The 22,808-nt window shown below is 40.0% G+C and overlaps 1 protein-coding gene across 1 annotated transcript in view; it reads right to left on the bottom strand.

Moving 5' to 3' along the window:
• The window catches only part of LOC124033255 (5-hydroxytryptamine receptor 7-like), a 37,924-nt gene extending 22,605 nt beyond the window's left edge, over positions 1 to 15,319 (bottom strand). Inside the window, exon 1 of the mRNA XM_046345238.1 lies at positions 14,158 to 15,319. Within this exon, the coding sequence (XP_046201194.1) occupies positions 14,158 to 14,624 (467 nt within the window). The 5' untranslated portion in view covers positions 14,625 to 15,319. The remainder of the gene's footprint in view (positions 1 to 14,157) is intronic.
• Between the last annotated feature and the right edge of the window lie 7,489 nt (positions 15,320 to 22,808).

A 22,808-nucleotide genomic window follows, 5' to 3' on the forward strand; every position in this document is an offset into this window, starting at 1 on the left:
CGAGGGAAAGATGAACGGAGCAAAGTCCAGAGAGATCCTTGATGAAAACCTGCTCCAGAGCAATCAGGACTTCAGAATGGGTGTGAATGTATACTTTCCAACAGGACAACAAACCTAAGCACACAGCCAATACAACGCAGGAGTGGCTTTGGGACAAGTCTCTGAATGTCCTTGAGTGGCAAGGCCAGAGCCTGGACTTGAGAGACCTGAAAATAGCTGACAGAGCTTAAGAGGATCTGCAGAGAAGAATGGTAGAAACTCCCCAAATACAGGTGTGCCAAGCTTGTAGCATCATACCCAAGAAGACTGGAGGCTGCAATCGCTGCCAAAGGTGCTTCAACAGAGTACTGAGTAAAGGGTCTAAATACTTATATAAATATGATATTTATTTATTTTAATCTATAAATATGCTAAAAAAACAACGTGTTTTGCTTTGTCATTATGGGGTATTGTGTGATGAGGGGGAAAAACTATTTAATCAATTTTAGAATAAGGCTGTAATGTAGCAAAATGTGGAAAAAGTCAAGGGGTCGGAATAGTTTCCAAATGCACTGTACATTTAAAGGACACAGTTCTATATTCCATATATTTTTCAACTGTGCTGTTATGTTTCACAAAAACTCTGAACCTTTCTATTCTCAAAGATTCTACAAATTATACATTTAAAGAGAATAATTTTTGCTAAGAGTATTATTGTATTATTGATCAATTGACTTTAACTTTTTAAATCACCCAGCAGTGCTATTTGCAGATTTAGCTCCAAGAAAATGTTGCAATTCTTTAGCCATTCCTGAACCTGTGACCAAAAACAAGCTACATATCCGACTGTACCAAAACAAATTGTCTAAAGATTATGTCTCTTCAATGAAAAATCTGCAGAGCTGGGAAAGTTGTATCCTCTATATATATATAACATTCTATTGGTTGCAAGAATTAAGTTTTGAATCTAGTGTTATGTGTATCAGTTCATGACTGAAACCTTTAGTGAGAGGTCTTGTGCTTTAATATTTAATCATTTCTGCCCTCAGAAATATAATTTTAGAGGGCAAAATTGACTTGCCGTTCCAAATAAAATGTAATTTTTTTTGCTAGGTGTAGGCAAGGCCATGAACAAAATAGGTCAACTGGGATATGACTAAAGAGTTAAATCAGTGTGATTTTTCCACAAACCATCAGTCCTATATATGATATCATTTACAAAGATTATACCTTTTTATCCAAAATGTTTATTTTTTATTTTTTATCAGTTAGTATGAGTTTAACCATAATATTTTTTGTAATATTTGATTGGACTTTTCTGGTGGATTAAACTGAAATTGCATCCAACTTCCTATGGCTTGTTTTAAAAATAGTGATATGTTGGAGATGGTGAGAGGCAACCTTTAGTGAGAGGTCTAAATGCTTTAATATTTAATTATTTCTGCTCGCTGAAATTTCATTTTGGAGGGCAATATTTACTTGCTGTTCCAAAAAAATGTGAACATTTTTTGCTCATTTCATTGAAAGTTGCTAGGTGTAGGCAAGGTCATAAGCAAATAGGTAAACTGGGATATGACTAAAGAGTTAAATCAGGGTGATTTTTCCACAAATAGACAGCTATTTTCCTTTCCACCGTATGTATGTCCACTTCACCATCAGACCCTTCTATTGGTAAACTACACGGTAATGTAAAAGTGTAGTTTTTGGTGATCCAATATGTAATATAGTACACTTATCATTTGGTTGTAATCCAGAGGTTAGAAAAAGTATCTCGTTTTTCTATGTTTGCTGTTTGGGGTTTTAGGCTGGGTTTCTGTACAGCACTTTGAGATATCAGCTGATGTACGAAGGGCTATATAAATAAATTTGATTTGATTTGATTTGATATAAGGCTGTGGAGGGATCCAAATAGTGGATTAAAAAGAACATGAATCATCCGCGTACAATGACACCTTTGTTTTTAAGCCCTAGACCTTGATTTTATTGTTCGATGGTTATAATAAATTGATATGCTAATAGTGGACAACCTTGCTTTACTCCTCCTGACAGTTTAATACTTTCAGAAGTAGCCATTATTTACTAATTTACACCTTGGGTTACTATACATAACTTTAACCCATTGTATAAGAGATTCTCCAAAATTGACATATTCCAGGCATTTATATATAAATTTCAGTCGTACTTTATCAAAAGCCTTTTCAAAGTCAGCTATGAATACCAGGCCTGGTTTCCCAGATTTTTCATAGCGTTCTATTGTTTCCAGTACTTGTCATATATTATCTCCAATGTATTGTCCATGTAAAAAAACTGTCTGATTAGGAAGAATAATATGAAACAATACCTTTTTAATTCTATGCTAGAATTTCTGCATCACAACACTGAAGTGTAAGGGACCTCCATTTTTTAAATGGACTTTATATTTACCACTTAGGTCCTGTTTCAGTAATAATAAAGTCAGACATTATTGTTGAGTATCTGAAAATCCTCTGAGTACATCAAAAAAGGTTGGGTATACGTCCACTGGTATGCCATCCAGCCCTGGAGTTTTCCCGGACTTAAAGGCTTTAATTGCATCAAGAAGTTCCTCCTCTGTAATTTGGCCTACACATGTCTTTCTGTACAGCTGTTAATTTTATATTATTAATAGGGGGGAAAATCCCATTAACTTTGGCAAGTGGAGATGGAGGAGACTGAAATGAAAACAAATGCTTTGCTTCCGCTTTCAAAATATTGTTTGGTGAATCATAGGTAACACATTTCAGTAAATCATTTTGGGTAGCATTTGTATGTTGAAGATTTTTTTTTAAGTGTGAATTTTTCCCCATATTCCTCCAGTTTGCTTCATTTTTACAATATATTACACTTGATCTTTCTTGAATAAGTTCCTCCATTTATTTTAGTTTAAAAACATGTTTAAACAGTTTCGAACCACTGGCCTATATAGCCAGGACGCAGAGTGTTTGACTAAACAGAATATACCTTTATAGGTGTAATATTCCCTGTGAGGGACAGGGACAGTTTTATCACATGACCTTGCTGGGAATCTTGAAAGGCATATCAAACACAGCATTATCAGGCCAATCATTTTTTACAACTGACAAGTTCAATCTGAATCTCTTTCATTCTCTTTTCCACATATATCAATTGTATAGGCCTATAATATATTTTTACAACTGCACAGTAGTTTTTTTAAATGAGTGTTCTACACTGAAGAGAAAATACTTTTCTGGCTTTCAAGGATATGACTGAAAAGTGTGCAACAGAGGAGGATTGGCTCATAGTAATCGCTGGAATGGACTTAATGGAAGGAAGTCAAATGTGGTTTCCATACATTTGTTGTGTTCGATACCGTTCCATTTATTCCATTCCAGTCATTTCAATGAGCCTGTCCTCCTATAGCTCCTCCCTCCAGCCTCCACTGGTGTGCAGATACAGTCAATACCTCTAAATATACAGTTTGAGAAGAATACTAAAATCCCAGAAGATTATCTCAAGATTAGTTTATTTCTTTATAAAATTGCTTTATTGAGCTGGGGCGCTAAATCAGTTAAGACTTTATTGTTAATTTCCCATCAAATAAGTAAATTGCAACATGAGCCTAAAATCTGGAAAGGTCTTCCCTTGCTTGAGGATTGTTTTGGGAACACGCATGTCTTATTTGTCTCAAGTAGTTGACAGATCCAATTGTCCATCTTATCATTTTAGACATTCTTTGCCTCACATAAGATATCTTTGTCCCTGGGTCCGGTGAGCATAAGTGATGGATGAGCTGTTCAGATCAGACCCTTAACTGCAAGGACATTTTAAATCACACGATGGTCCCTGATAAACACCAGTCACCATCACGCTCACAGCAGTCACAATCACGCTATTTTTTTGTTTAGGGAGAGACTGAGACTACCATAGAATTAGGAATTAGAATACTAGAATGGGTGAAATATATTTTACCTAAACCCTCCATGAACGCTTGAAAAAAAAACAAGTGAGCCTCCCCTACACCCAAAATAATAATTGAAACAAAGTGGATAGCAGAGAACATGTAAAGTATAACGTTTACCCTTACTTCTTGGACAGACCAGAGTCTTACATATGCAGTTTTAGAAACTGTTCTTTGACCTGTAAAAATGACATGGTAACGCAGGAATTTGCAAGGTTGTGGGTTCGCAGACCACCGTGGACGAGAGTAGGGGTGAAAATATCTTTTTTTCAAAAATGTTTCCCGAAAAGCTGTCTGGGTTTAACCTGTTAAGTCGACCCTCTACTTTTTCGAACATTCTGTTAAAAATTGCGAAACATTTCAGCGCCCTGCTACTCATGCCAGGAATATAGTATATGCATATTATTAGTATGTGTGGATAGCAAACACTCTGACGTTTCTAAAACTGGTTAAATCACGGCTGTGACTGTAACAGAGCGTGAGTTTCATCGAATAGCGCAGGAAAACCTGATCACTGAAAATGGAAATAAATATCCTTGCGCTTACTTCCAGGAATTGTTCAAAGTGAACCGAATTACATGAGACCGAGGTTTCAGCGCCTACAGCTACCACACGTTGTCTAGAGTCTTGTCATTTGATTCGCAATTGATTCTTGGTCTAACCGGTTCAAGGGAACTCCTTCCCTCCGTTCTCCGACCGGATGTTTTGGTCGAGCTCTCTCGGCCATGTTTTTTTCCAGACGACACTATAGAAGTTACATCGCCTCCTGATGAATTTTATCGCTTATTAACGTGTACTAATACCTAAAGTTGCATTACAAAAGTATTTTGAAGTGTTTTGTGAAAGTTTATCATCGACTTTTTGAATTTTAAAAAATGACGTTATGTTATGAAACGCTCTTTTTTTCCGTTTATCATACAGTCTACATAGAACGATATCTAGGCTATATATGGACCGATTTAATCGAAAAAAAGACCGAATAGTGATTATGGGACATCTAGGAGTGCCAACAAAGAAGATGGTCAAAGGTAATGAATGTTTTATATTTTATTGTGCGGTTTGTGTAGCGCCGAATATGCTAATTATTTTGTTTACGTCCCCTGCGGGTCTTTTGTGGTGTTACATGCTATCAGATAATAGCTTCTCATGCTTTCGCCGAAAAGCATTTTAAAAATCTGACTTGTTGCCTGGCTTCACAACAAGTGTAGCTTTAATTCAATACCCTGCATGTGTATTTTAATGAACGTTTGAGTTTTAACTAATACTATTAGCATTTAGCGTAGCACATTTTGCATTTCCAGAGCTCTAGATGGGACGCCTGCGTGCCAGGTAGGAGCAAGTGGTTAAACATCTATTGTACAGAAAGTGAATAGCTTAATCAATTGATAGTGACAGAATTAGATTAGTTCACAAGCAAAGTCAGCCTCTGAATGTCAAGGAAACTAAACAATGATATCCCCATTATTTATCGGAGTCACGTCTTGCCCTGTCATGCCCTGACCTTAGAGAGCCTTTTTATTTCACCTTTTGGTTAGGTCAGGGTGTGATTAGAGTGGGCATTTTAGTTTGTCTGTTTCTTTGTTGGCCAGCTATGGTTCCCAATCAGAGGCAGCTGTCTATCGAATCAAATTTTTATTTGTCACATACACATGGTTAGCAGATGTCAATGCGAGTGTAGCGAAATGCTTGTGCTTCTCGTTCCTACAATGCAGTAATAACCAACGGGTAATCTAGCTAACAATTCCAAAACTACTACCTTAAACACATAAGTGTAAAAGGATAAAGAATATGTACATAAAGATATATAAATGAGTGATGGTACAGAGCGGCATAGGCAAGATGCAGTAGATGGTATCAAGTACAGTATATACATATGAGATGAGTATGTAAACAAAGTGGCATAGTTTAAAGTAGCTAGTGATACATGCATTACATAAAGATGCAGTAGATGATATAGAGTACAGTATATACGTGTACATATGAGATAAATAATGTAGGGTATCTAAACATTATATTAAGTAGCATTGTTTAAAGTGGCTAGTGATATATTTTACATCAATCCCATCAATTCCCATTATTAAAGTGGCTGGAGTTGAGTCAGTGTGTTGGTAGCAGCCACTCAATGTTAGTGGTGGCTGTTTAACAGTCTGATGGCTGTTTTTCAGTCTCTCGGTCCCAGCTTTGATGCACCTGTACTGACCTCGCCTTCTGGACGATAGCGGGGTGAACAGGCAGTGGCTCGGGTGGTTGGTGTCCTTGATGATCTTTATGGCTGTGACATCGGGTGGTGTAGGTGTCCTGGAGGGTAGGTAGTTTGCCCCCGGTGATGCGTTGTGCAGACCTCACTACCCTCTGGAGAGCCTTACGGTTGTGGGCGGAGCAGTTGCCGTACCAAGCGGTGATACAGCCCGACAGGATGCTCTCGATTGTGCATCTGTAGAAGTTTGTGAGTGCTTTTGGCGACAAGCCGATTTTCTTCAGCCTCCTGAGGTTGAAGAGGCGCTGCTGCGCCTTCTTCATGATGCTGTCTGTGTGGGTGGACCAATTCAGTTTGTCTGTGATGTGTACGCCGAGGAACTTAAAACTTACTACCCTCTCCACTACTGTTCCATCGATGTGGATAGGGGGGTGTTCCCTCTGCTGTTTCCTGAAGTCCACAATCATCTCCTTAGTTTTGTTGACGTTGAGTGTGAGGTTATTTTCCTGACACCACACTCCAAGGGCCCTCACCTCCTTCTTGTTGGTAATCAAGCCTACCACTGTTGCGTTGTCCGCAAACTTGATGATTGAGTTGGAGGCGTGCGTGGCCACGCAGTCGTGGGTGAACAGGGAATACAGGAGAGGGCTCAGAACGCACCCTTGTGGGGCCCCCGTGTTGAGGATCAGCGGGGAGGAGATGTTGTTGCCTACCCTCACCACCTGGGGGCGGCCCGTCAGGAAGTCCAGTACCCAGTTGCACAGGGCGGGGTCGAGACCCAGGGTCTCGAGCTTGATGACGAGCTTGGAGGGTACTATGGTGTTAAATGCTGAGCTGTAGTCGATGAACAGCTTTCTCACATAGGTATTCCTCTTGTCCAGATGGGCATTGACTCTGATTGAGAATCATACTTAGGCCGCCTTTTTCCCACCTGTGTTTGTGGGTAATTATTTATTTTCTGTGTGTGTTTGTGTGCGCCACGTTCTGTTTAACTGTTTTTCTTGTGAAAGTTTCACTTTATTAAAAGATGTGGAATTACATGCACACTGCGTCTTGGCTTATCTATGACAGGGAGTTTGAAGACAGTGAACGTGACATGCCTGGGTATTTTACAGCTTGTTTCTCGCATAAAGAATCACGGAGCAAAGCGATGTTATAGATGACTTTATATAAACTGATCAGTTTAATTTATATGCACCATGAGCTGTCCATCCGATTGATTGTGCCGCGGCTGCTGCTTGAAGTTTTAGCACCACAATATAAATTACTCGAATCTGGCCTATTGTGAGGTCAATAACTGTGATAAATACATAATGGGCAAGAAACATATTGTTTTTAATCAAATATATTATAGTAGTGGCCAGCTATCAAAGTTGACCTCCGGTCCTCCTCATCTTCGTGCTCTCCTTCTCAAACTAAACAGAACATAGACTATAGGCTTATCCACGCGCATGGACTAGGCCTAATCAAAATGTATTTTCGGAAGAAACCTTTGACTCTACTCCTGAACTGCCACCGTATCCCTACACAGAACAGCCATTGGTTAAAAGCAGCACACAAAAACGTCTTTGATCAGCAAGAGTTGGAATATCCATTGCAGTGTGTAATGCAGCCTCGTTTTATTTAAACCATCCCAGCAGCTATCTTAGAAATATAAATATGAACTTTGCTCTATTCTTCTCCGAGCATGCACTTTGTAGCCAATAGCCTATGGATCATTTGATTGAGAGCACACTAAATAGCCTATAGGCACACTTGTTATTGTGCGCCCATTTGAGATTCAGAGATGAGGGGCGGCATCGAGCACACATCGATATATAGCCGAATAAGCAACTAATTCTAAAAAACGGAGAAATCATTTTAATTTCATCAACTACAAATTACATGACCCCCCCCTGGACTAGATTTCTTTTAAACTAAACCCTCATATTGACTGAAATTGAAAAGGCATGACCCGCGTTCTTTTTTTCCTCCAGGTAACCATTCTGAAAATTTAGATTAATAGGATCTCTAGGGAGGCACAGATTATCTATGAAATTGACCAGATGCTCAAGTAGCCGCTCGAACAATGAAAATAATGGAAGGCAATCGGGAGAGGGCGAGATCATGTGGGACCATTCTAGCCAGTGAAAGCAGATATGCGTGTGAACAACAGGCACAACTCCAATATAAAGGCTGCATTCCAAACCCTCTCCCCTCAGCCCTCAAATTAAGTGACACTTCTGATGACGTATCATGACGTCTGACGAGTTAACACTTTTTATTTTTATTTGCAGGGCAAGGGAAGAATGAATTGGACCGCTCTTTCCCAAAAATGTGGCACTCGTTCATCCCACGGTTGTGTTTTCAGTCATCATGGAACTGTTGTGTGTGCCTTATATGCGCTACAGTCAATTATGATTGCATTTCATATCTTGGCTAGAAGACAACGCATCCACAGGCATCTAATGTTAGCCATCCTACTATATCAGGTAAATCTAAAATTACAATGGATAAGTGTGATGTCAGGGGAAGTTATGTGCGCAAGTTAACATTTCCAAAAGCTAACCAAACAAAAACATGACTTTTATCATAACGTTATGTGTTTGAGCCGTCATCACAATTTCTAACTTATTTACATTAGTTTGTACATACACGTGCATGTTGACTTTTCCATATTAATGTTGGTTTTTAGGTTTTGGTGGACTTTTCTTAGTGGATGTACAATTATGGGGAATTTAATTATGTGGTGTTTCAGGCCCGGAGTGAACATAATTGTACACTCGCAAACTCGATAAAAAACGAGGACAAGAGGGGCTTACATTGCCCACTTCCCTTTCTTTGTTAATCATTTGGACCAACGACAAAGATGGCCGCGGGGATTTCCCCAACGGCAAAAGGCGAGGGTAAGTGGAAGAAGGTGTGTCTTTTATGAGTTTGAAACGCAGCCAAAGTGTTTTTGCTTAAAGATCCCGAAATGTCACGTGCCCTATTTATCAGTACACTTGTAACAACTTAAGCATTACGACATTTCTATTCAATCACTTGGTAAATTGAGAAAAAAAACGCCACGTGCTGGATAAGATTTTGGGCCCAGTTATCTCTCTCGCTTCCTCTCTGACTGGGGCCAATTGTCTGTCTGTCATCAAATAGGGAAGACCAAATTTGGCAGCAATGCCCAACGAGGGGTGAGGTCATGTTGACTTTGCTCTCAGTGCTGCTGTCCTCAAAAGCGAGGTTATGTTTAGCTTTGTTTATTTCTCCTTTAAAAGGTTAGCTAGATGGAATATATATGTATGTGTGTGTGTGTGTGTGTGTGTGTGTGTGTGTGTGTGTGTGTGTGTGTGTGTGTGTGTGTGTGTGTGTGTGTGTGTGTGTGTGTGTGTGTGTGTGTGTGTGTGTGTGTGTGTGTGTGTGTGTGTGTGTGTGTGTGTGTGTGTGTGTGTGTGTGTGTGTGTGTGAGAGAGAGAGCGAGAGAAAAAGGAATTTATGGCTGAATGGTTAGATGAATGGATCTTGCCCTTCCTGTGCAAATAAAACATTGGCGTCTATCTGTATACAGGCAGACGGGGGGGTGTTAAGATATTTTTAGTTTTTGACAATTACCTTTTATTTACCAGGAAAGTCAATTAAGAACAAATTCTTATTTACAACAACAACTTGTTGTTTTGAAAATGTAAGCCCATAGAACCAGCTGCCTGAGGGACAGAGGAAGACTTTGTTGTGAGAGGATCCATGAGCGGCGTGCTATAGAAAGGCAGATGAGTTCACTGGAGGGTGAAAACCCACTGGCCATATACCGCAGTTTCTGTCTCTCTGAGCCATCAATGACACTCACTGCACATTTCAAATATGTTCTCCAACCATCTTTTGCCATAGACATGAAATATTTTCCATATTCTGTTGTGTTACAGCCAAAATTGAAATGGATTATATTGAGATTTGTTTTGTCACTGGAGTACACACAATACCCCATGTCAAAGTGGAATTATGTTTTTCTACATTTTTACAAATTAATTTGCTTAACAAGTAACATAATAACTTGCATAGACTCACTGTGTGCAAAGATAGTGTGGAACATGATTTTTGAATGACTACCTCATCTCTGTACCCCTCACCTACAATTATCTGTAAGTCGAGCAGTGAATTTCAAACACAAAGACCGGGAAGGTTTTCCACAAAGAAGGCCACCTATTGCTATATAACCTTTGTTTAACTAGGCAAGTCAGTTAAGAACAAAGTCTTATTTATAATGATGGCTACACCAGCCAAACCCAGAAAACACTGTGTCAATTGTGCACCGCCCTATGGGACTCCCAATCATGGCCGGGTTGTGATACAGCCTGGATTCAAACCAGGGTGTCTGTAGTGACACCTCTCGCACTGAGATGGAGTGCCTGAGACCACAGTGCCACTTGGGAGATGGATCAACCACATTGTAGTTACTCCACAATACTAACCTAATTGACAGAGTGAAATGAAGGAAGCCTGTACGGAATAAAAATATTCCAAAACATGCATCCTATTTGCAACAAGGCACTAAAGTAATACTGCACGAAATGTGGCAAAGCAATTCACTTTTTGTCATGAATACAAAGTGTTATGTTTGGGGTAAATCCAATGCAACACATTACTGAGTACCACTCTCCATATTTTCAAGCATAGTGTTTACGGTAACTATAAATGTATTATTTTTTAAATTATTTTTATTTATTTATTTATTTTTTACCATTTTTTTGTGATATCCAATTGGTAGTTACAGTCTTACTCCATCGCTACAACTCCCGTACGGACTCAGGAGAGGTGAAGGTCGAGAGCCATGTGTACTCCGAAACACAACCCTGCCAACACGCACTGCTTCTTGACACACTGCTTGCTTAACCTAGAAGCCTGCCACACCAATGTGTTGGAGGAAACACTGTACAACTGGCGACCGAAGTCAGCTTGCAGGCTCCTGGCCCACCACAAGGAGTCGCTAGAGCATCACGGGCGGCCAAACCCTCCGCTAACCCGGACAACACTGGGCCAATTGTGCACCGCCTCATGGGTCTCCCGGTCACACCAGGGTCTGTAGTGATGCCTCAAGCACTGCGATGCAGTGCCTTAGACCGCTGCACTACTCGGGAAAGCTATTAAAGTTATTATGTTATCATATAAAGTGTGCATGTTTAACATAGCATGCATATGTCATAGGAGGTCTGTGGAGATGTTCACAATTGCTGTAATAATCTGCTCAGAATCTCGAGTGGCATTGAGCACTTGAACCATGTACTTTTATTGTAATCTCAACTGCAATCCAGGTAATTTGGTTATGCTATTAGATGAAGAACAGTGATTACACATACATCTGTTGTATAAATAAACAAAATATCTGACATTGTATTCCCATTTGAACTTTTATGTGCCTTTAAATGGTTAAAAGTGCAGTGATAGACATTTGGGTGACAACTAAACCAAAGATATGACATTGTTTTTTCATTAGAATGTGGTTGTGCTTTTAGATGCATGAAAGCATATTGATAACACATTGGAAATTCAATTAACTTTTGGCTGTTTTTTTTCAGTCTGTGAATATGGTTGTAATCTCATTGATCAACATCTCAACCAAATATTACCCAATTATCCACTTTAAAATTATGTAGTGTGCCCGGTGGGATATGTCATCATATGTCATATGTATCCTCCATACCATTTGGGCATCAGGAAGGGATGGCAATAACAATACTAAAGATTAAGAAATGCTCTTATCTCAGTGTTCCTGTTCCCCCATTAATAACATTAGCTCTTCCGGCATACATAATCATTCTGTTTTGCGAAAGCACTGCTGGCACCATGAATAATTTCTTGGTGTAATGTATTTTACTAATAAGGCATTATGAGCAAGAAGGGAGAAGGATAATCTGACCATTGGAACCGTTATTAGTCTTAATTGTGGCTTCTGAGTGAGGCGGAGCAACCCGATTTGATCACTTGAATTTATTTTATAGTGGATTATTATTGGGGAACAGTGGAGTGCTTCCAATCTGTCTCCTCTCTGAACAATCAACAGTGCTATAAGGGCAATCTAGAACCAGTCAATCACAGTGAGCAATGATTCCCACTAGCAGGCTTCTCTTCTTTCCCTCCCCAGGCAGACAGTGATAGTTCTTAAAGAGGGGAGGGAAGGGAGGAGGAGGAGGAGAAGGAAAAGGAGGGGTTGAGATGGGATGGGGAATAATGTTGAGGATTATCTTCAATATTTTCGATGTAGATCTAATCAGGGTAGCAGTCTTCATCCTGAGAATTATGTGTGGATGGATGCAAAAGATACATTGAGGAAATAATGTGGATTGTTTGCATTCATAATTTTGGCAAATGAAAACGCACACCTGCTGTGTAAAGCCCTGTGAGCATTGTGTGTTCTCTGAGTATGCTTGCTGAACAGATGCCCATTTTGGTGCTTTTTATCTACATATTAATATCAGGGATCAGTGTAACTGGCAGAGAGCATGTGTTTATTTGCCCTTTGAAATCAGTGGGGTTTGGCAATGGGTAGGTCCAGTTTGCTCAATTGGACAGTGAGTCACATCCCACTGGGCACAAACTGATCGAATCAACGTTGTTTCAAAGTAATTTGTCAATATATTGTTGCGTGGAATCTACGTGAAAAATGTTGTTTTGAGGGTGACATTTTAACCACAGGATTTTGTCATCATGGTAACCAATTTTCTTAGACAGACAAAATATGTGGAATTTTTACCTTTTTAAACAATGTCGGATCTGGGCAAGACCTCCTACTGGAGCTATCCATTTCGTCTCCCACCCAGGCTTTTAACCAAGCCCAGCTCTGCTTAGCTTTGATATTTGACACTGACAACTACCAATGTGCTAGTGTGAGAAGTTGTTTTGAGTGAGTTGGTGAATAAAGGTGGAAATCTCATTGCTCAACGTCTAAACCAAATACTACCCACATTTCCATGTTGAAATGACTAGGAGTGCCAAATGGGATATGACAAAATGACATCAAACATCAGCATGAATTTGTATTAATTTTAAAAAGTATTCATGTGAAATATAGGCCAATATTGCACTATGTTTAGGAGGACTATAATATAGCCCGTATGTCGTATGTGGAGAATTAACACAAACACTGCATACAATTCATAGAATATATAATACATTAACCAGCATGTGTAATTAGGCCATGCATGATTGTATCCATGTTCTGGTGCAAGAGGATAACCACATTTAAATTAGGCTTACTATACATTCATCGCAGACTGATTATTGATTTTCTGGGGGGGGGGGCACTTGACCGCACAGAAGGCATCCCTGAGGAACCAAACACCTGAAATGCATTCGTTTTTCCAGTATTTTACTGAAACCCACTGGCGCGTAATCGTGTCATTGGCGCGACTCGCAGATTCATGATATTTTAAGCATTCATATTTTATTAATTACGTTGGAGTAGGGACAGATGCAATAACATTGACACATTGCAATTTACAACAGTAACCTAGCTTGCAACACGTTCGCTTGCACGAATGTCCCTAGACAGTAGCCTAACGTCACAAGAAAATCAAATTAGTCACAGTGACACGTTCTTTGCAATGACCGAAATAAACTTTCACATTTTACATTGGGCATGTAAGAGCTACCCACTGGGCACACACTTGTTGAATCAACGTTGTTTCCACGTCATTTCAAGGCAATTGCGTTAAACCAACGTGGAATAGACGTTATTAAATATATGTATGTGCCCACAGCCTGTGCACAGTGGGTAGCGACCAACCAAGGTCTAACGATCAACAACCCTTACAAATAGATCCACTCTCAAGGGGCTATGAATCCATAATTAGACTATAGCCTATTTATCAAAGAATTGTTCATGTTAGCTCATGTTGGCTTATTAAGAGCTCATGTGTTTTATGATGGACATCTACCTCAAGCAAACCAATTTATCATTGTGTGTCATTTGGCGCTATAAATGTTTTGACTAACGTCACCGAATAGCTCAGGTGAATAGCCTACATTAGATACATCCTTGTTGTACATTTGATTTCACTGGTAAGTTTAACTAACTCACCTGTCAACACTGATCACGCACAGGGTCATGATGGAGGCTGTGCAGCACATTACATCCATACCAATGAAGATGTTGCAAAACACCTCCCCAAAAAGCCACTTGCCTCCAGTTAGGTCTGTCACTATAACAAAGGGCATGACAACTATGGCCACGGAGAGGTCTGCCACAGCCAGGGACACAAGAAGATAGTTTGACGGTTGTCTTAATTTTTTCACCACGCAAACCGCTATGACAACCAGTGTGTTTCCCATCACCGTGACCGCTGTGATGATAGCCAACATCACTCCGATTATTATCTTCTCTCCACTGCCGAAATCAAGTAGTGTCTCCCCGCACGTATCGTTCCACATGGCTGTTGGACCAGCTGTGACCAGGACGTTATAGAAAAGCTCCAGAGTGCCATTGATAACTTCGGAAACATCCTCTCTCTTATTGGAAGTGGGATCGACGCCCGAAGTATTGAACATTACGAAAACGTGATCCCGGCGGTGATGCAAGGGACACCTCGCCAGTGTACTCCAATTAAGCGCATTCTTAATCAGTAGGCTACGCCTGTGATCTTGGGTCCAGTAGTTTATTGTTTTCCTTTGTAACAAGACAGCCAGTACTGAGAAACATCAGTCCAAACCTTAAAGCCATGCACAGTCAGAGCGTTTCACCTTCCCAAAAGAGTGATCCGCGCCTCTCCAAATGCGCAAGAAGAGGCGAAAAACAATGATGAATGTTATGGCCAGCATCGAGTTATCTTCAAAGAAATCTTCCCAGAAAAATCACTAAAACGTCATAAAAAACGTTGCATGTTAAGCTATTTTTAGGTTGATTTCACAACGCGCTTGTTTTCCAGTGTGGCTTAGGGTAGGCTAATTCGCTGACAGAAATACATTTTCCCACGAGCGGTTTAGATCCATCTGCGAACGCTCAAACACGAAAATGTGTTCACAAAGATACAAGTCCATGCAAGGTAATTGAAACGTATCAAACATTTTACTACTCGTGTACTTAAAGCTATAGGACTTGGTGCATACCTGCTATTATGATATATTGTTCGATTTTTTTCCAGCAGGGAAAAAAGGATTTAATCAAAAAAGCAAACGGATCATATTTACATAATCTCTAAACTAAATTGAGGACAGTAGGTCTATACTGGTTCAAATTGAGGACATCAATGTAGGGTACTAGTGGGTAACTAGCCCCCTGGGGTAACTGCCCACTCTGTAATTCACTTTAAGACCACAAGATGTCACCAAATTATTTTTTCCAAACATGTCCGTGGCTGCCACTGCTCTTGCTCAACAAAAAATGTCCTCTGTGTCATCACAACTTTTGTTGTCACTACAGATCCGGGTTCGATCCTGGGCTGTGACGTAGCCGGCTGTGACCGGGAGACGCACAAGGTGATGCACAATTGGCCCAGCGTTGTCCGGTTTAGGGGAGGGTTTGGCCAGCCGGGATGTCCTTGTCCCATCGCGCTCTTCTGACTCCTGTAGCGGGAGGTGGGGGGGGTGCATGCACTCTGATATTCCAACTAATATGTTTTTAAAATTAATTATAAACAACTATCGAAAACCTTTTGCTCCTGAATGTCATTTTAAAGACTGCTGGGATTTAAAGTCTTGCATTATTAAAATAATATTTAGTGCAATTGTACATAATGTATTGTACGGAAAAGGAACAACAAAGAAAGAACAAAGCAAATTAATGTGCGGGTGAGTTAAAAAGAGAGACTTTACATCAAATCTCCTCATGGTGCATATATTAATGGTGACATGTGCAACACCATTTCCCCCATATGTTATTTTATTAATTAAAATAAGACAACTAGACTTAGCTTTTAAGCATTAATTACTAGAGAATGTATAAATTAAACTGATTAAATGGATTTGAACACACTTGTGTGAAACCCTGTGTCATAATCGTCTACTGGGATAACTGGCACCCCTGGGGCAGTTACCCCGGGACATAAAAAAAAGCCAATTTTCTAAAAACAAAAAAAGTGAAATAACAAAAAAAGTGTAAACTGTAGCCATTTATTTCCCTTTATAGTTTATTCACCTAAGCATGACCTTCATCCACATACCAATTTTTTTCTCCAAACATTGCTTTTCTGTGTCAGCAATTAGACATTGTTCTTTAAGGGGGACAAGTTACCCCCTTGTACCCTACTAGTCTAATATAGGATGGGCCAAGGGCAAAATTGTGGTGCAGATATTTTGGGAGAGAACAGTATACCGGGTCCGCGGGGTATCCCAGTTTTTTTATTTGTTTTATTTTAAAATGCGTTTCACCTAATTCAACAGTTTGACATGACTTATTATGCCTCTTTTGTGGTATTTTAAGGGGTATTTTGAAAACCGTATACATGGAAGGATAAGTAGAAGGCCCCCCAACGCCCCAATTTTTAAATATATATATATACAGTACCAGTCAAAAGTTTGGACACACCTACTCATTCAAGGGTTTTTCTTTATTTTTACTATTTACTACATTGTAGAATAATAGTGAATATATCAAAACTATGAAAGAACACTTATGGAATCATTTAGTAACCAAAAACGTTTTAAACAAATCTAAATGTATTTTATATTTGAGATTCTTAAAAGTAGCCACCCTTTGACTTGATGACAGCTTTGCACACTCTTGGCATTCTCTCAACCAGCTTCACATGGAATGCTTTTCCAACCGTCTTGAAGTAGTTCCCACATAGGCTGAGCACTTGTTGGCTACTTTTCTTTCACTCATCCCAAACCATCTCAATTGGGTTGAGGTCAGGTGATTATGGAGGTCAGGTCATCTGATGCAGCACTCCATCACTCTCCTTCTTGGTCAAATAGCCCTTACACAGCCTGGAGATGTGTTTTGGGTCATTGTCCTGTTGAAAAAATAAATAATAGTCCCACTAAGCACAAATGAGATGGGATGGCATACCCTGCAGAATGCTGTGGTTGCCATACTGGTTAAGTGTGCCTTGAATTCTAAATAAATCACAGACAGTGTCAACAGCAAAGCACCTCCTCCTCCATGCTTCACAGTGGAAACCACACATGTAGAGATCATCTGTTCACCTACTCTGCGTCTCACAAAGACACGGTGGTTGGAACCAAAAATCTTACATTTGGACTCATCAGACCAAAGGACAGATTTCCACTGGTCTTATTATTATTGATGTCCTTTAGACGTGGTTTCTTTGCAGCAATTGGACCATGAAGGCCTGATTCACACAGTCTCTGAACAGTTGATGTTGATATGTTTCTCTTACTTGAACTCTGTGATGCATTTATTTGTGCTGCAATTTCTGAGGCTGGTCACTCTAATGAACTTTTCCTCTGCAGCAGAGGTAACTCTGGGTCTTCCTTTCCTGTGGCGGTCCTCATGAGATCCAGTTTCATCCTAGCGTTTGATGGTTTTTGCGACTGCACTTGAATACACTTTCAAAGTTCTTGAAATGTTCTGGATTGACTGACATTAATGTCTTAAAGTATTGATGGTCTGTCGTTTCTCATTTCTTATTTGAGCTGTTCTTGCCATAATATGGACTTGGTCTTTTACCAAATAGGGCTATCTTCTGCATACCACCCCTACCTTGTCACAACACAACTGATTGTCTCAAACGCATTAAGAAGAAAATAAATTACACAAATGAACTTTTAACAAGGCATACCTGTTAATTGAAATGCATTCCAGGTGACTACCTCATGAAGCTGGTTGACAGAATGCCAAGATTGTGCAAAGCTGTCATCAAGGCAAAGGGTGGCTAATTTGAAGAATCTCAAATATAAAATATAATTTGATTTGTTTAACACTTTTTTGGTTACTACATAATTCCATATGTGTTATTTCATAGTTTTTATGTCTTCACTATTATTCTACAATGTAGAAAACAGTTCAAATAAAGATAAACCCTGGAATGTGTAGGTGTGTCCACACTTTTGACTGGTACTGTATTTATTTCCTGCATTTCAACACATTTTGCCATGGGACAGAGAGAAAGATGTGCAGTTTATAATGCTAATCAAACATTTTGAGAAAATAATATTAATGCTGAAAAGCTACTTTTAACATAAATAGTTTTTCTTCCAAAACATTAAGTGACTCATATTGTAGTTATTTATAGGTCATATTTCATGGAAATCTATATATACATTTTTAGGAACTCAGTCAGTGTCTCAACTTACTGTTGAAAGTTAGAATAGTATAATGCACAAAATTTGGTTGTGCATCAGCAGTTTTTCTCTTGTTATGTGAGACACTGACAGTCATTCAATTAGCCCAAAAACTGAAAACATTTCTCTCCACACTATGGTTGTATGGGTAGAATTGCAGAAAAATTAGCTGTAAAACTGCTATTTTTCCTATCCGACCCATGGCAAAATGTGTAGAATTGCAGGAAATGAGCTATAAACCGTATATATATATATACGATGTCAAGAGGGGGGCCATAAATATCCTTACACATTATTAAACATAAACCAGCTAAATGACTGCTTTCTGTTCTTTTTCATCTCAATTTTATCCAGAAGTTTTGGACATATTACTGTTTTGCATTATATAGGGAATGAAGGGTAATCATTGCTGGCGATTGAACCAGTGACCCATGGAGTTATGGATTGGATTAGTGGATTATCGCCTGTGCCATTAACACTCAGACCTCTTTGCAGAGGTCATAGTATGATTGATTACAGGGATGGTATACAAAACTAATATGTTTGGAAAAGTGATATATTTTAAAGACTTGAATTGATTATCCTGCCAAAGCTAGGTCATGATTGTTTATAAAGACCATCTTAAATTGTGTTGGTTTTGAGGTGTCAAGTACATGGTGATTGGAATTAGAATAAACAAAACAAATAAATACAATATATCTTGCTTTCTATTAAATACATGGGAAAGGACCTGATTTTTCCATGCAAATGATCTGTGGACAGTGACATTGCAGGTCAGACAATAAACAGTCCTTCTGGTTCCCTTCTATGCCACCCCTGGGCATAACAGAGGGCACCTGTTAATAAAAATAAACCGATGAGGAATATTCACTCAAAACCACTGGAGTTTAAAACATTATTTTCAACATTGGAAATATGCTGGGTGAGACAGACAGAGTGGACAGGACATAAGGGATAGAGAGCTTCCCAGGCTGTTCACATCATCATCCAGGGAACAGCTGTGGTACGTTAACCACTCTGGGCCTTGGGAAGACCAGCTCCTTCCCGCATACCACCACTGCCTGGGCTGTCTGTCTCTCCCCCGGATGTGATCACCAGCACAGCCTAGGACTTTGCTCGCCATTACCCGCTGCTGGGTCTGATGGGCATGCTGGTGATGATGATTGTGTCATGTTTTGTCTTATATTGTCTTGTCATTTTGCTTTTCCTTCTGTTCGTTTTCCCCCTGCTGGTCTTTTTAGGTTCGTTCCCCTTTTTCTCTCTCCCTTCCTCTCTCTCTTCTCTCTATCGTTCCGTTCCTGCTCCCAGCTGTTCCTATTCCCCTAATCAATCATTTAGTCTTCCCACACCTGTTCCCTATCTTTTCCCCTGATTAGAGTCCCTATTTCTCCCCTTGTTTTCCGTTTCAGTCCTGTCGGATCCTTGTATACTGTTCACCGTGCTGTGTCTTTGTATCGCCCTGTCGTGTCGTGTTTCCCTCAGATGCTGCGTGGTGAGCAGGTGTCTGAGTCTGCTACGGTCAAGTGCCTTCCCGAGGCAACCTGCAGTTCATTATCGAGTCTCCAGTCAGTTCTCGTGATTACGAGTGAAATTGTTTCTTATGCTTTATTTACCGCTCCGATTTGTCTAGGAGTATTGCTATTTCCTTAAACTGGATTAAAGACTCTGTTTTCGCCAAGTCGCTTTTGGGTCCTCATTCACCTGCATAACAGATTGTTGCATTCGATTACCAACAGTGTCTAGTGACAGTGCTTGACCAGCCCTACTGTCATTGAAATTGCCCCACTTACAATGAGGCACATGATTAATTATTATTATTAATCAATGGTTTGGATGCAAAGGAACGGTGGTACACGTTGTTACCCAGGAAAACAGGGAGGGCACAAGCATTGAGATCTTATGAAAACAACATGTCAGCAACCAGTCAGTCTCTTGTAATGGAGAGGAGGGGAGAAGTAGATGTGATTAAATGGGGTTTAAGCTGCTCTGGGAGACTGGTGGAACATTCCTGCTGTGGAATTTTATGCAAGAGCGCCAGTTTATGCAGTGAGTGACAGCTCAAACTAACTGTAGATAGTAGCTGCTGATTGGGATGTCACTTTGGCTTTGTGACAGTCCATCGACAAAACAAGTTCAAGGAAATCATGAAAACAAATCTTGTATTTATTTTTGTATTACGGGCCTCTTGTCATGAGTTTTACAAGTGTAACATACCCTTGCCCCTCTTTGTGGCCAATCAGTCAGCCCAGCAATCTCTGTTCTTTTTGTGACTCCAGGTAATTCATCAGTTCCCTAAAACTCTGTCTTTTGTAATACTAGATTAGAGTGAATTATTTTGTTATCAGAGATGACTAAATTGGGAGAAATGGGTATATGAGTCAGTCTGCCCAAGCTACTCAGTCTTTGACAGGGTAAAAATAGCTATAATCTGCTGTCTTCTCTTTTACCAGCAGATTGTACATTCTGTGGGACAGTTTGTGTGATTATGATGGCTCATTCTAGGTGAGATGAAGGTAAATGTTGTTCATCTCATTTAGTTGCTGGTAAATTGAGGATTATTTGTTTCTGTGACCTTAATCCCTAGACATTATCTGTCAGGGGAAACGGTTCTGGGATGTGAAACAATCACATGTTGATGATAACGAATGCCAATAATAAGAGTAATTATAAAAGTTGTATTCAGTGGTTTGTGGCTGTCCAACAGCTTCATCTCCTTGAAGGTAATAATTAACTGGACTAACGTCCAGGATAGGTGATGAATTGATTTCTGACAGGATTGCAAATTATTACATTTCTTGCTTGATAATATTTACAAAGTATGCAACATCATTAAACCCATCTGGCTCCCGAGAGGCGCAGCGGTCTAAGGCACTGCATCTCAGTGCTAGCGGTGTCACTACAGACCCTGGTCCGATTCCAGGCTGTATCACAATTGCGCACAATTGGCCCAGCGTCGTCCAGGTTAGGGTTTGGCCGGGGTAGGCCGTTATTGTAAATAATAATTTATTCTTAACTGACTTGCCTAATCACCAACAAACTATCATCTTCCAAATACACCAACACAGTTTTGAAGAGGACGCGACAACACATTTCCCCCTCAGGAGACTGAAAATATTTGGCATGGGTCCCCAGATCCTCAAAACGTTCTAAAGCTGCACCATCGAGAGCATCCTGACCGGTTGCATCACCGCCTGGTATGGCAACTACTCGGCATCTGACCTTAAGGCGCTACAGAGGGTAGTACGTACAGCCCAGTACATCACTGGGGCCAAGCTTCCTGCCATCCAGGACCTATATACTAGGCTGTGTCAGAGGAAGGCCAAAAAATTATCAAAGACTCCAGTCACCCAAGTCATAGACTGTTCTCTCTGCTACCAAACGGCAAGCGGTACCGGAGCGCCAAGTCTAGAACCTAAAGGCTCCTTAACAACTTCTACCCCCAAACTATAAGACTGCTGAACAACTAATCAAATGGCCACACAGACTATTTACATTGACCACCCCCCCTTTGTTTTTACAGTGCTGCTACTCGCTGTTTATTATCTCTGCATAGTCACTTTACAAATTACCTCGACTAACCTGTACCCCTGTACATAGCCTCATTATTGTTATGTACATTTAATAATAATAATAATATATGCCATTTAGCAGACGCTTTTATCCAAAGCGACTTACAGTCATGTGTGCATACATACTACGTATGGGTGGTCCCGGGGATCGAACCCACTACCCTGGCGTTACAAGCACCATGCTCTACCAACTGAGCTACAGAAGGACCACTCTTGTGTTACCTTTTGATTGTTGGTTAAGGGCTTGTAAGTAAGCATTTCACGGTAAGGTCTAGACCTGTTGTATTCGGCGCATGTGACAAATAATATTTGATTTGTTACGGTTATTTTATTGTTGTTTTTCTATTTTCTTATTTTTTTCATTTCAATTTTAATTTGTATTATGTCAAGATAATTCACCCAACTGGCAGGTGTGGCATATAAAATAGCTGAATAAACAGCATGATCAATAGACAGGTGCACTTTGTGCTGGGGACAATAAAAGGCCACTCTAAAAATTTCAATTTTGTCACACAACACAATGCCACAAAAGTCTCATGTTTTGAGGGAGGGTGCAATTGGCATGTTGACTGGAGGAATTCCCACTAAAGCTGTTGCCAGATAATTTAATGTTAATTTCTCTACCATAAGCCGCCTCCAACATTGTTTTAGAGAATTTGGCGACTCAGCCTCACTACCACAGACCACGTGTAACCATGCCAGCCCAGGACCTCTACATCCCGCTTCTTCACATGCGGAATTGTCTGAGACTGGACAGTTGATGAAACTGTGGATTTGCACAAATTAATCATTTTTGCACAAACTGTCAGAAACCGTCTCAGGGAAATGTCTACCTAAGCCATCTTTCGGAGTTCAATTTAAGAGTCTGCTATCACGACCTAAACATTCACAAAAAAGGCTGCCCTTTTATAATCTCCATCCA

This window comes from Oncorhynchus gorbuscha, linkage group LG04 (genome assembly GCF_021184085.1).
Source record: "Oncorhynchus gorbuscha isolate QuinsamMale2020 ecotype Even-year linkage group LG04, OgorEven_v1.0, whole genome shotgun sequence".
Lineage (NCBI taxonomy): Eukaryota > Metazoa > Chordata > Actinopteri > Salmoniformes > Salmonidae > Oncorhynchus > Oncorhynchus gorbuscha.